The 12,336-nt window shown below is 37.6% G+C and overlaps 1 protein-coding gene across 10 annotated transcripts in view; it reads right to left on the bottom strand.

Moving 5' to 3' along the window:
- The window catches only part of VPS13B (vacuolar protein sorting 13 homolog B), an 831,417-nt gene that overhangs the window by 187,205 nt on the left and 631,876 nt on the right, over positions 1-12,336 (bottom strand). For 9 of the 10 annotated variants that reach the window (XM_032610621.1, XM_032610615.1, XM_032610620.1 and 6 more), the window contains one exon: positions 2,167-2,562. In XM_032610621.1, the coding sequence (XP_032466512.1) occupies positions 2,167-2,562 (396 nt within the window). The remainder of the gene's footprint in view (positions 1-2,166; positions 2,563-12,336) is intronic. The other variant, XM_032610617.1, reaches the window with a different exon arrangement.

Below are 12,336 nucleotides of genomic sequence, written 5' to 3'. Positions count from 1 at the left end.
CAAAAATATACCTTAAGTAAACATTTGCATATATTTCATCCAAGTTACAAAGCATGAATTTTTAAGATAGGCAAATATACAATGAAATTAATGTTCAAAGCTTAAATTTTATTTTACTTTTAAAAAGTTTTCCTTTGTTAAAAATCAATTTCTGAAAAATATGTAGTAATCTCTTAATTATAATTTCCTAGAAATCATTCTACAGCAATAACTAGAACTTGCCGTGCTACTTCACTTAATTATAATTTATTATTATTTTGCTGACTTTGTTATCTTTTAAACATTTGAGCATGCCATCACATCAAGCAGAAATGTAGAATAAACAGATTTGGTGTTTGTTATACTCTCATGATAAAACTGTTTCTATTAATTAAATGGCTAATTTCAATTTGATCTGATTAGTTGAATCAAATAACTACTTTAGAACATTTGCAGGACACTACATAACATAGAGTTATACCAAGTATGTCTTAGTCAAAGCTATAGTTTCTACTCCTGCATTTAACTAGATTTAAGAGTATAACTGTAAAAGGAGTAAGGGTACTAGCATAAAGGGAAAAAACAAGTTACAAAACCAGAATGAATCTACTATCTTGTAAAGCTCAGTGAGAGGATTTAAATTATATTTTAGAGATATTTACTGAGAACAGACACTATTAAAATTAGATAAAATATGAGTAGCAAATGAATGAAACAAGAAACGAGGATGAATAAAGAAAAGGACCTAGAATTGAGTACAGTACATGTTAAATGCTTTCATTCTGTTTGAGTCCTAACCTTTCCTTGCTATGATTAAGGTAAAACTGAAAAGGCGTGGGAATGGCCCCAGTGTTGTCTGGGTTGTAATTTATTTGTGGATAAATCAGACATTGTAGCCTCCAGTGCTTCATAGTCTTTCATGTCCCATGGACCTTACATTTTTCATTTCCAACTTTTAAGACAATAAAAAAAATACAGTGCTTTTAGCTGGCTTGGTCACAAATATTTCTGATGAGAAAGAAATCAATCATTTATTTTTTTGGCCTAAAATTCATACTTCTCAACTACAAAACTCCTTCTTTATCTCTTCAACTACTGTGCCCAAACTGGCTATACAGTTAGTCTCCAGCTGCCACTTAATTACTCTTTGGTAAGCAACTAAGTTGCCTAGTTTCAGGATTTACTTTATCCCCAGCACTATCCCTCTAGCCCCACTTCTTTCCTGAAAATTAAAGTGGAAAAAAATGTTTTCCTTTTGCTACTTTTACTTTCAAAGTAAAATTTCTGGCATCATGCCCTGAACTTTAACAGTAGCAGTTTCTGTGATTGAAAATGGTTATTCCCCACCTGTACCTTGTCTTTTCTCTTCCCCTCACATTCCTTCTGCCTACCCTTTTTGACTCAGTGTGAAAAAGCACATAACAGTTGAGGAAAATGCAGATGTCACTGCCTGTTAGTTTCTCACCTCTCCACCCATCAAGGACATTCAGTTGCCAAGTCCACAGCTCCCTTGCTCAGCCAGGCACTGAAGCATGGCCTTTCCTTGCACATGTTGCTGCCTGATAGTCCTCAATGGCATTGTCTTTTCAAAGTTGAACCTTGGCTTCTATCACATTTTGTGCAGCATTCCTGCCACCAGAGCAATTTTTCTTTTTTAAATAAATTGTTACCAGTAACTTAATGTAGCACATTGGAATCACCTGTAGGGTTTGTTGGAACACACTTTTCTGGGCCCAATGCCCAGACTTTCTGATTCAGGAGGTCAGGGGTAGAGCCTGAGAATTTGCATTTCTAACAAGTTCCCAGATGATGCTGATGCTGCTGCTTCTGAGACCACACTTTAAAAGCTACTGTTCTAATGGCTCACAAAACTTGATACATACTCTGTTCTTCAACTACAGCTATTTTAGGTAAAAAGAAATTTAGGAATGAACAGTTACAAAGACATCTGTAGGAACATGCCTGAAGAGGTAGATAGGAACGGTTTAGTTTATCGTAGTAACATACTTAGGCTTAACTGATTTGTTATACCATTTTCTTTAAAATAAGACAACAAACCAGAAATGTTCCCAATCTCTAATGGCTCTTGAAACTTTTAAACTCTATTTAATATAAATCTTCAACATTATGCAGTTTTAGATGTTAACAAGTCATTGTCATCTCCCTCTCCCCTTTTCTGTGACTTACCAGGCACTTTTTGCACTGCTTTGGTATTAAGGCTTCCATTGAGGGTTGATAAAGATGCTAACAGGCACGGTTTATTAGGATGGGGGACAGTTTCCATGGAGACCACAATCTGAGTAGTATGAACAGAAATTTTTTGAAAGCAGGAAACCATTCTCCACACGTTTTCTTGAAATGGAATCTTTTGTGCTCCATCACCATGAACTTTAAGCTTAGACAACTTTCCACGGTAACATTTGGAGGCGGGAAGCTCATCCTTATTCAGCATGGTGTCTGACAGGGCTGAGGTCTCTTTGCTGTGTGCACTTTGTATCTTCTTTAAAAAATGGTTTATCTGATCCAGCTTGGTAAAACTCAGGTTTGCTTTCAAAGGCTTTGATATATCCAAGTTGATGTCTGCTATAGAATTGAAAAGGATAAGAAAATTACTGAAGCTCTCCTATTGAAAATAAGCCTTTACTTCCCTGTCAAGCTCCTATTTCAGTTTCCCAACGCCTGTACTGTGGACTCATTAGGATGTCAGATGTTATAATTCTTTTACTTACCACCTAACCTTTCCATGTAGTTATTGAAGGAACAGTTTCCCTGGACTACTTACATGCCTACATTCCTGTCTCAATCCATGTGACTGTCTGTTCCCGACAGAGCAAAGGCCACACACAGACATCTACCTCTGCCCTCCCACTCTGAGGTAAAATTAAGCAGCCTTTCCAGTTTGTTAATGAACTGACATTCTTTCTGCCGAGGTTAAAAGGGCTTCCTTTAGTACCCAGCACAATGTTTGACACGAACACTGGTATTAATAAATACTTGTCCAACTGATTAACTGAAGTAGCCTCCCCTACCACTCTCTGATAAAAGTATATGCATTTGTTTCCCCTCTGTGACACACTAAAACCCAGAAGAGTCCCTACATCTTTCCTTGGACTCTGCGTTGATAAAGTTTCAAATACCTCATCCAATGTAAGACTGAGATTTCTTGAAATCCATTTTACATGTATCATCTACTGGATGTTGTCCTTATTTGTCACTTACTCACTTAGTCACCTGACATTAAAACTAACTAGGCCCTATCATTTCTGTTTTTGCCTTCTCACTTCTGTTTTTATTAACAATAAGACATAAGACTGTAAGGGCTGTCAAGGCAGAGCATGCCACTCATGTTTATACCCAGTGCCTGGCACAGTGTGTTTCTCATAAGTATGTGTTCAATAAATGGTTGAGTTTAACTGAACCTAACAAGTGTTCTTTTCACTGGAGCCTGATGTAATACAAGACACAATCACAGATGAAGCTAGGAAGAGCAAAGTTATCAAGCAGATTAAGTTAATATTCTGTCTGTTTTCAATAGGAGGACCTCTTCTCATCTTCCTCAGACGTCAGCACCTTAGAGTTTCCTCCTGGCTACCCAGGCTCGCTCAGGTTACCATCCCTTTTATGTGTGCCTTTCCTGGTGTTTCTTTAATCAGGCTAAGCAAACTCTTGAGAGTCCTGCTTCTAGCCAGTTGTCCACTGGAAAGGGTCAGACATCTGAGTCACCCTTCTGCAATACTAAAATGTTCCCTGCTCCCTATATTCATTTAAACAGAACAACACCCTAATTTAAAGGAATTATGTTTCTTAACATCTTTATTGACATATTAACTCATATCATACAATTTACCTATTTAAAGTACACAATTCAATGGTTCTTAGTATACTCACAGGATTGTATAATCATCACCACTATTTAATTCCAGAACATTATTACCACCACCAGGGGAAGAAAAAAGTTCCCATGCCACTTAGTGGTCCCTACCCATTCCCCACTTCCAGCACTCAGGCAACCAGTAAACTAATTTCTGTCTCTATAGATTTGCCTATTCTGGGCATTTCATATAAATGGAATCACACAAAATCTGGCTTTTTGTGTCTGGTTTCTTTCAGTTAACATGGTAAAAGTTTTTAAGGTTCATTTGTGTTGAATCATGTATCACCAGTATGTCATTCCTTTTTATGGCTGAATAATACTCCATCATATGGATATACTACATTTTGTTTATCCATTATCAGTTTATGGACATTTGGGTTGTTTCCACTTTTTGGCTATTATGGATAATACTGCTATGAACATTCATGTGCAAATTTTTTTTTTGTGAACATGTTTTCAATTCTTTTAGGTATCTACCTAGAAGTGGAATTGCTGGGTCATATTTGATTACAGCAATCCTAGTGGGTATGAAGTGGTAACCCATTGTGATTTTGATGTGTATTTCCCTAATGATTAATGATGTTGAGCATTTCTTCATTTCTTCAGTCGTAGTGGGTATGAAGTGGTATCCCATTGTGATTTTGATGTGTATTTCCCTAATGATTAATGATGTTGAGCATTAATGTTATTGGCTATGTGTATATATTCTTGGGAGAAATGTCTATTCACACCCTTTGCTCATTTTTAAATTGGGTTATTTGTCTTTTTATTAAATAGCATGAGTCTTTTATGTTGATATATTCTGGATACAATTCCCTATGAGATATAGGATTTGCAAATATTTTCTCCCATTCTGTGGACTGTCTTTTCAGTTTTTTGGATGGTATGATTTGCAGCATGAAGGTTTTTAAGTTTTGTGAAGTCCAACAGATCTATTATTATGCTTGTGCTTTTGGTGTCATATCCAAAAACCGTTGCTTAGGGGGCTTCCCTGGTGGCGCAGTAGTTAAGAATCTGCCTGCCAATCCAGGGGACACGGATTCGAGCCCTGGCCCAGGAAGATCCCCCATGCCGCGAAGCAACTAAACCCATGAGCCACAACTACTCAGCCTGTGCTCTAGAGCCTGTGATCCATAACTACTGAAGCCCGTGTGCCTAGAGCCCGTGCTCCGCAACAAGAGAAGCCACTGCCACGAGAAGCCGTGCACCGCAACGAAGAGTAGCCCCCACTCACCGCAACTAGAGAGAGCACGTGCACAGCAACGAAGACCCAACGCAGCCAAAAATAAATAAAATAAATTTATAAAACAAAACAAAACAAAAACATTGCTTAACCCAAGGTCACAAAGATTTACAGTTATGCTTTCTTTTACAAGTTTTATAGTTTTACCTCTTACATTTAGGTCTATGATTGCTCTTGAATTAACTTTTGTGCTTTGTTTGGTAGGGGTCCAACTTAATTTTTTTTTGCATGCAGAAATCCAGTTATACCAGCACCATTTTTTTTTTTTTTTTTTTTTTTGCGGTACGCGGGCCTCTCACTGTTGTGGCCTCTCCCGTTCGGAGCACAGGCTCCGGACGCGCAGGCTCAGCGGCCATGGCTTACGGGCCCAGCCCCTCTGCGGCACAAACCCGTGTCCCCTGCATCGGCAGGCAGACTCCCAACCACTGCGCCACCAGGGAAGCCCCTATACCAGCACCATTTTTGAAAGGAATTATTTTTGACTTGTAGAATTTGGGGTACTCAAAGAGGCTGGTGGGCAAATATTTTAGGGAAATTGGATGATTCAAATGATTCATACACTGTCCGGCTCTGCCTGCAAATTCTTTTATGAGGGCTTCGAAATTCTGTGGCCTCACAGAAAATAATACCACCTTTTACCACAGTGAAAAAAACAAACAATCTTAACAGATGATAGCAACAACGGGAAAATAAGACAAAGCTAAAGCAGAAAGAAGACTCAGATGTCGGGGCCAGAAGCTGCCTGCTTTTGCCTGGATTCATAACGTGAGATTGAAACTAAGCGTCAGAAGTAGCCATAGAAACAGTTTATTGACCTACTCAGGAAGTTGCCCAAATATCCACCTATACTAACTGCTGAGCCTAAGGGATCCCTTTTCCCCGACTGTAAACTGGCAAAACATCCACGGAATGGTATATATGAGAGTTGTTGACTACTATCTCAATATGGATCCTTGTATCTCAGGTATGGTAGTCCCAGTGACACAGGAAACAAACAAACAAAAAACCAGAAAAGCTATATCTCTGCTTATTTGTCTAACTTGGCCTTTGAGACTCAGTCCTTGAGTCTCAAAGACTCCAGGAAGTCTTTCTTGACCCCTGAGGCCGAGTGAGGTGCCTCTCATCCACTGCTTTCAGAATGTCCTGTTTATTGTACCATCATCAGGTACCTATTCATATTATTTTTATAGTTACTGCTTAGGTATCTGTCATAGTCCAGCTAACTGTGAACTCCTGAACAATAAGGACTGTTCTACATCTTAATATTCTGAGTGCCGAAACTACTGTTTGGTCCACAGGAAGTACAAAACAAACATTTTATGATGTAGTGAAGGAAAAAAAAAAGAATGATTTTTTCCTTCCTACTGAACTCCCACAGGCTCATCAAATCATTTCATCCAGAACAACCCATTACCTCCTCTCACACATGCTATATTCCCTGTCTCAGTTAATGACTCTAATCTACCAACTGGCTCAAATAAAAAATCTGACTTTTTGACTCATTTCATTCCCTCTTTTCCTGGTCCAAACCCACTCAGTGATTAAGTTATGTCAATTTTACTTCCAAAATATTGCTTAAATCCAATCTCCTTCTCTTGAGCATTCCAGCCACTCCCCAGGTTTTCCCTCCATGCCTTTGATATTGCTCAGCTAATATAAAGCCTCCTAAAAGGTTTCTCTGTCTAGACCGATTCCTGTTAATCCAGTCTCCAGAGTAATTTCCAAATGATTTGTTTCTAGTGTGATCCTGATTGGCTCACTATTGCTTAAAACGCTTTAATGGCTCTTCTTTACCTATGGGATAAAAGATGAAGCTCCTTAGAATGGAAAAAAAGGTCTTGCCTTTCCTTATCTGCAGCCGTTGCTCACCTCAAATATTAAAGCTCCAGAAATATCAAAGAGTTTACAGAGCCCACTCCCCCCAGCCCATGCTATGTTATACCACAAGACCTTTGATCATGTTGCTCCTTTGTCTAATATACCTTTTCTTTGCCTAATGCGTAATCTTCAGGATACTGCTCAGCATGTTCTCCAAGAAGTAGTTCCACAAAGCTGGCCCTGCATAAGTATCTTTTTATGAGATTATGTCTCTCACCAATAGAGAAGATCCTTGAGTGTACATTTTTCACCTTTAATACTTAGCATTGGGCCTCAAACTCAGCATGAAGTACATGTTTGGTCAGTTCATGTTGGAGCACCCTGAAACTTTCTAATCTGGTTCTGTGATAGGCAGAATTCTGAAGGTGACCCCCTTCTCCCAAGATTCCTCTCCCCTGGTTATTGAATCAAACACTAATCTAGGTACTGCTATGCTGAAAGGGATTTTATAGGTGTGATAAAAATCCCAGGTAAATTGAATTTAACACAGAGATTATCTGGTGGGCCTGATCTATTATACAGGCCCTTTAAAAAGTACATGAAGGAGGCAGAAGGGGAAGTCAGAAAGATTTGAAACGTGAGAAGGGGTCTATTATATATCATTGCTGCTTTGAGGATGGTAGGGGTCATGTGAGAAGGAATGGGCACCCTAAAGCTGAGGGAAGGAAGCACTGGCCAGCTGCTAACAAGGAATTAGGGACGTGAGTCCTATGACCACAGGAACTGGATTATGCAAACAAATGCAATGAATTTCTAAGTCGATTCTTCCCTGGAGCCTCTAGATTAGAGCCCAGCCCAACGGACACCTTGATTTTGGCCTTGCAAGATTCTGAGCAGAGAATATAGCTAAACCCAACTGGACTTCTGACCTGCAGGATTGAGATAATAAATTTGTATTGCTATAAGCCACTACATTTGTGGTAATTTGTTATGCATCAATAAAAAACTAACACAAACTCCATATGCATATTTACCCACATAATATTTCCTGTTTCTAATGTGATCATAAATGAAGTTTCAAGGCCTAGCTTCTTTCACCTTTTCCCCCCAGAGCAAAAATATCTAATACACTTTGCTTTTCTCTTTGTTAGTTGCCAATTCCCTCTCTTTAAAAATTACTTCAGGGTCCCAGGAAAGATGGAGCCCTGTCTCTCCCACTTTATACAGCTATAATATCTGGAGAGATTACAGCTAAAAAACCTATACAGAGAGCTTCCCTGGTGGCGCAGTGGTTAAGAATCCATCTGCCAATACAGGCGACATGGGTTCGAGCCCTGGTTCGGGAAGATATCACATGCCACAGAGCAACTAAGCCCACATGTCGCAACTACTGAGCCTGCACTGTAGAGCCCGTGCTCTGCAACAAGAGAAGCCACCATAGTGAGAAGCCCGTGCGCTGCAACAAAGAGCAGCCCCTGCTCGCCACAACTAGAGACAGCCTGCGTGCAGCAACAAAGACCCAGTGCAGCCAAAATTAATAAATAAAATAAATTAAAAAAAATAAGCACAAAGCTTAATTAAAAACAACAAAAAAAAAAACCAAAAGCAAACAACAAAAAAAACCTACACAGAGCAGCTATTTGAGGATTTTGAAAAGTAAATGGTAACAGGTAGACGGGGGAAGATGACTAGATTTTAAAATACCACCAAAAGGTAGTGAGTTTCTCATTTTTCTTCTGATATTCCATAGCCTGGGGCAGCCCAAAACCTGGAGGTGGGCATCAGGTGTGGATAGAGGGAGTAGTAGGGGACACCCTCTATTTCTGGCTTCAGTAATGGGAAGGGAGTTCCTAATGCCCACAAGGACTAAGGAAAATGCCTCATTTTTTCCTTCTTTTTCTTGTACCACAGAAAATAGGAGACAATACTCCTAAATTCATTTTATGAAACCATCATTACTGATACCAAAACTAGACAAAGACAGTAAAAGAAAACTACAGACCAATAGCCCTAGAAAACAGAGACATAAAAATAAAAATCCTCCAAATAAATTTAAAAAAATCAAGTAACATAAGAAACTAATAATATACCACAACCAAGAGGGGTTTATCCTGGGACTACAAGGCTGGTTCAATATTAGAAAATCAATCAAAGTAATGGTATTACCAGTTTACAAAACAAAAAAACATGATCATATCAATTGATGCAGAAAAGCTTTTAAAAAACCAATATCCATTTATGATAAGAACTCTTAACAAACTGTCAATAGATGGAAACTTCCTTAACCTGATAAAGTTCACAGATGAAAAACCTATAGTTAATGTCATACTTAATCATGAAGGATTGAATGCTTTTCCCCTAAGACCAGAAACAAGGCAATGATATTCATTCTCACTACTCATACTCTGTATTTAATCCTAGAGATCCCAACCAGCTCAATAAGGCAAGAAAAAGAAATAAAAGGCATGAAGATTGGAAAGAAAGACATAAAATGATGTCTATTCGCAGATGACATGATTGTCCATGTAGAAAACTCCATGAAATCTTCAGAAAAGCTCCTAGAATTACTAAGTGAACTTGATAAGATTTTAGAATGCAAGACCACTACACAAAAATCAGTTGAGGGCTTCCCTGGTGGTGCAGTGGTTGAGAGTCTGCCTGCCGATGCAGGGGACACAGGTTTGTGCCACGGTCTGGGAAGATCCCACATGCTGTGGAGCGGCTGGGCCCGTGAGCCATGGCCGCTGAGCCTGTGTGTCCGGAGCCTGTGCTCTACAATGGGAGAGGCCACAGCAGTGAGAGGCCCGTGTACCACAAAAAAAAAAAAAAAAAAAAAAAAAATCAGTTGAGTTTCTACAAACCAGCAATATGCAGTTGGAGTAAAATTTAAACAAAAAATAATATTTATAAAAGCTCCAAATAAAATAAATACTTAGGTATAAATCTGATAAAACTCGTAGAGAATCTATATGTTGAAAAATCATTAAAGACCTAAGTAAATGGAGAGATATACTGTATACATAACATATTCATGGATTGGAAGACTCAAAATAGTAAAGATATAAAATCTCTCCCAATTGATCTATAGATTTAACACAATTCCAATAAAAATTCCAGCAGTATTTATTGTAGATATAGAAAAGCTGATTCTAAAAGGTATACAGGAAAGCAAAGGAACTAGAATAGCTAAAACACTATAGAAATAGAAGAATGACATTGGAGGACTTACACTATCTAATTTTAAGACTTGCTACGAAGCTACTATGATCAATACAGTATAATTCTGGAGAAGTTATATACATGTATATCGGTAGAACAGAACAGAGAATCCAGATTATAGAGGCCAACCAAATATTGTGAAATGATATTTTTTTTAAGTTGCAAAGGCAGTTCAATGAAGAGAGTTTTATCAGCAAATAGTGTCATACATCCTCATGCCCCCCCTGCAAAAAGAAAGAAAAAAGTTGAACTCAACTTTATACTTTATCCAAAATTAACTAAAAATGAATCATAGATCTGAATATAAAATGTAAAATATAAAACATTTTAAGATGAAAACAGGAGAAAATCTATGAGTACTGAAGTTAGGCAGAATTCTTATATACAGTACCAAAAAAAGCATGATTCATTTGAAAAAACTTCACACTAAAAACTTTTGCTCTGTAAAAAGTAGTGTTAAGAGAATGAAAAGACAAGCTATGCACTGGGAAAGAATATTTGCAAGTCACATATCTGACAAAAGACTTGTATCCGGAATATATAAAAAACTTTCAAATTCAACAATAAGAAACAAACAGGCTAATTTTAAAATAAGCAAAAGACTTGAATAGACATTTTACCAAAAGGATATATGAATGGCAGATAAGCACATATAAAGATATACAACATCACTAGTAATTAGAAAAGTGCAAATAAAAATGACGACGAACCACCTATTAGAATGGCTAAAATAAAAAATACTGATAACACAAACTGCCAGAGAGGATATGGAACTAGTGGGACTCTCATACATTGCTGTGGGAATGTCAAATGATACAGGCTATTTGGAAACATTTTAGTAATTTCTTATGACTTATACGACCCACCAATCCCACACCTAGGTATTTATCATAGAGGATTGAAACTTACAATCACACAACAACTTATACACAAATGTTTAAAGTGGCTCTATTCATAATCACCAAAATTGGAAACAACTTACATGTCCTTCAATGGATGAATTCTTAAACTATGGTACATCTACAAAATGGAATACTACTCAGCAATAAAAAGGAATGTATTGATACTACTGATAGATACAACAACTTGACTGAATCTCAAGGGCAGTATGTGAGTGAAAGAAGCCAGTCTGAAAAGGTTACCTGCTGTATGATTACATTTGTATGATATTCTCAAAAAGGTAAAACAAATAAACAAAAACCCTAAAGTGATGGAGAACAGTAATCATCATAGATTAGGATTTAGGGGGAGGTGTGATTACAAAGGAATACCATGAGAGTTTTTTAAGATGGTAGAACTGTTCTGTACCTTGACTGTGGTAGTGGTTACACGAATCTATTCATTAGAATTCACAGAACTGTGCACCAACGAAGGACAATTTTACTGCACATTAATTTAAAAAATAAACAAAATTATTTCAATGACTTTGTCATATGCATGACAGGACAGTTTTTTCCACTCCATTTATTTTTCACCCTCACATGTGTTTCTCAAAAGGCTAAAGGGTTGGAATGTGTCCTTATGTGTAGGGGAAGCCCACCTTAGGCCTAAGTGTTAACCAACTCTGTACTGGGTAAGTTTTTCAGGTTTCCTTTTCATTCTCCATGGCCCCTTCAACAAGGAAATACAACAAATTCAACTTACGCTAATACCTTTTGCAGAAAGGATGGCCTTTCTGCAAAAGGTGAAAAAGATGGAATGCTACTCCTAAAGGTTACGGAAGCCATAGGACAATTCCTGATCTTACTAATACAAAAAAGTGTGGCAGATGAAAATTGGAGGCTCTAATTTAACAGCTGGCTAGAGTCAGTTAAACCAGTAAAACTCAAAAGCAAAGGTCAGTTTGGCACCATCCAAAGTAGTTTATTGATGTACCTTGCATCTGTGGAATACCTGAATAAACAACGAATCATCCCAAATTGAGGAGGTGGACTTTGGGAGCAACAATATATATATATTTTTCCCTATTTCTCTTTTTGTGAGTGTGTATGTGTATGCTTCTGTGTGTGATTTTGTCTGTACAGCTTTGTTTTTACCATTTGTCCTAGGGTTCTCTCTGTCCGTTTTTTTCTTGTTTTTTTTAGTATAGTTTTTAGTGATTGTTATCATTGGTGGATTTGTTTTTTGGTTTGGTTGTTCTTTCTTTCTTTTTATTACTTAAAAAATTATTTTTTAATAATTATTTTTTATTTAATAGCTTTAT

The sequence above is a fragment of the Phocoena sinus genome, chromosome 17, assembly GCF_008692025.1.
Source record: "Phocoena sinus isolate mPhoSin1 chromosome 17, mPhoSin1.pri, whole genome shotgun sequence".
In the NCBI taxonomy this organism is placed as follows: domain Eukaryota; kingdom Metazoa; phylum Chordata; class Mammalia; order Artiodactyla; family Phocoenidae; genus Phocoena; species Phocoena sinus.
This window is presented reverse-complemented; position numbering and strand designations above follow the sequence as displayed.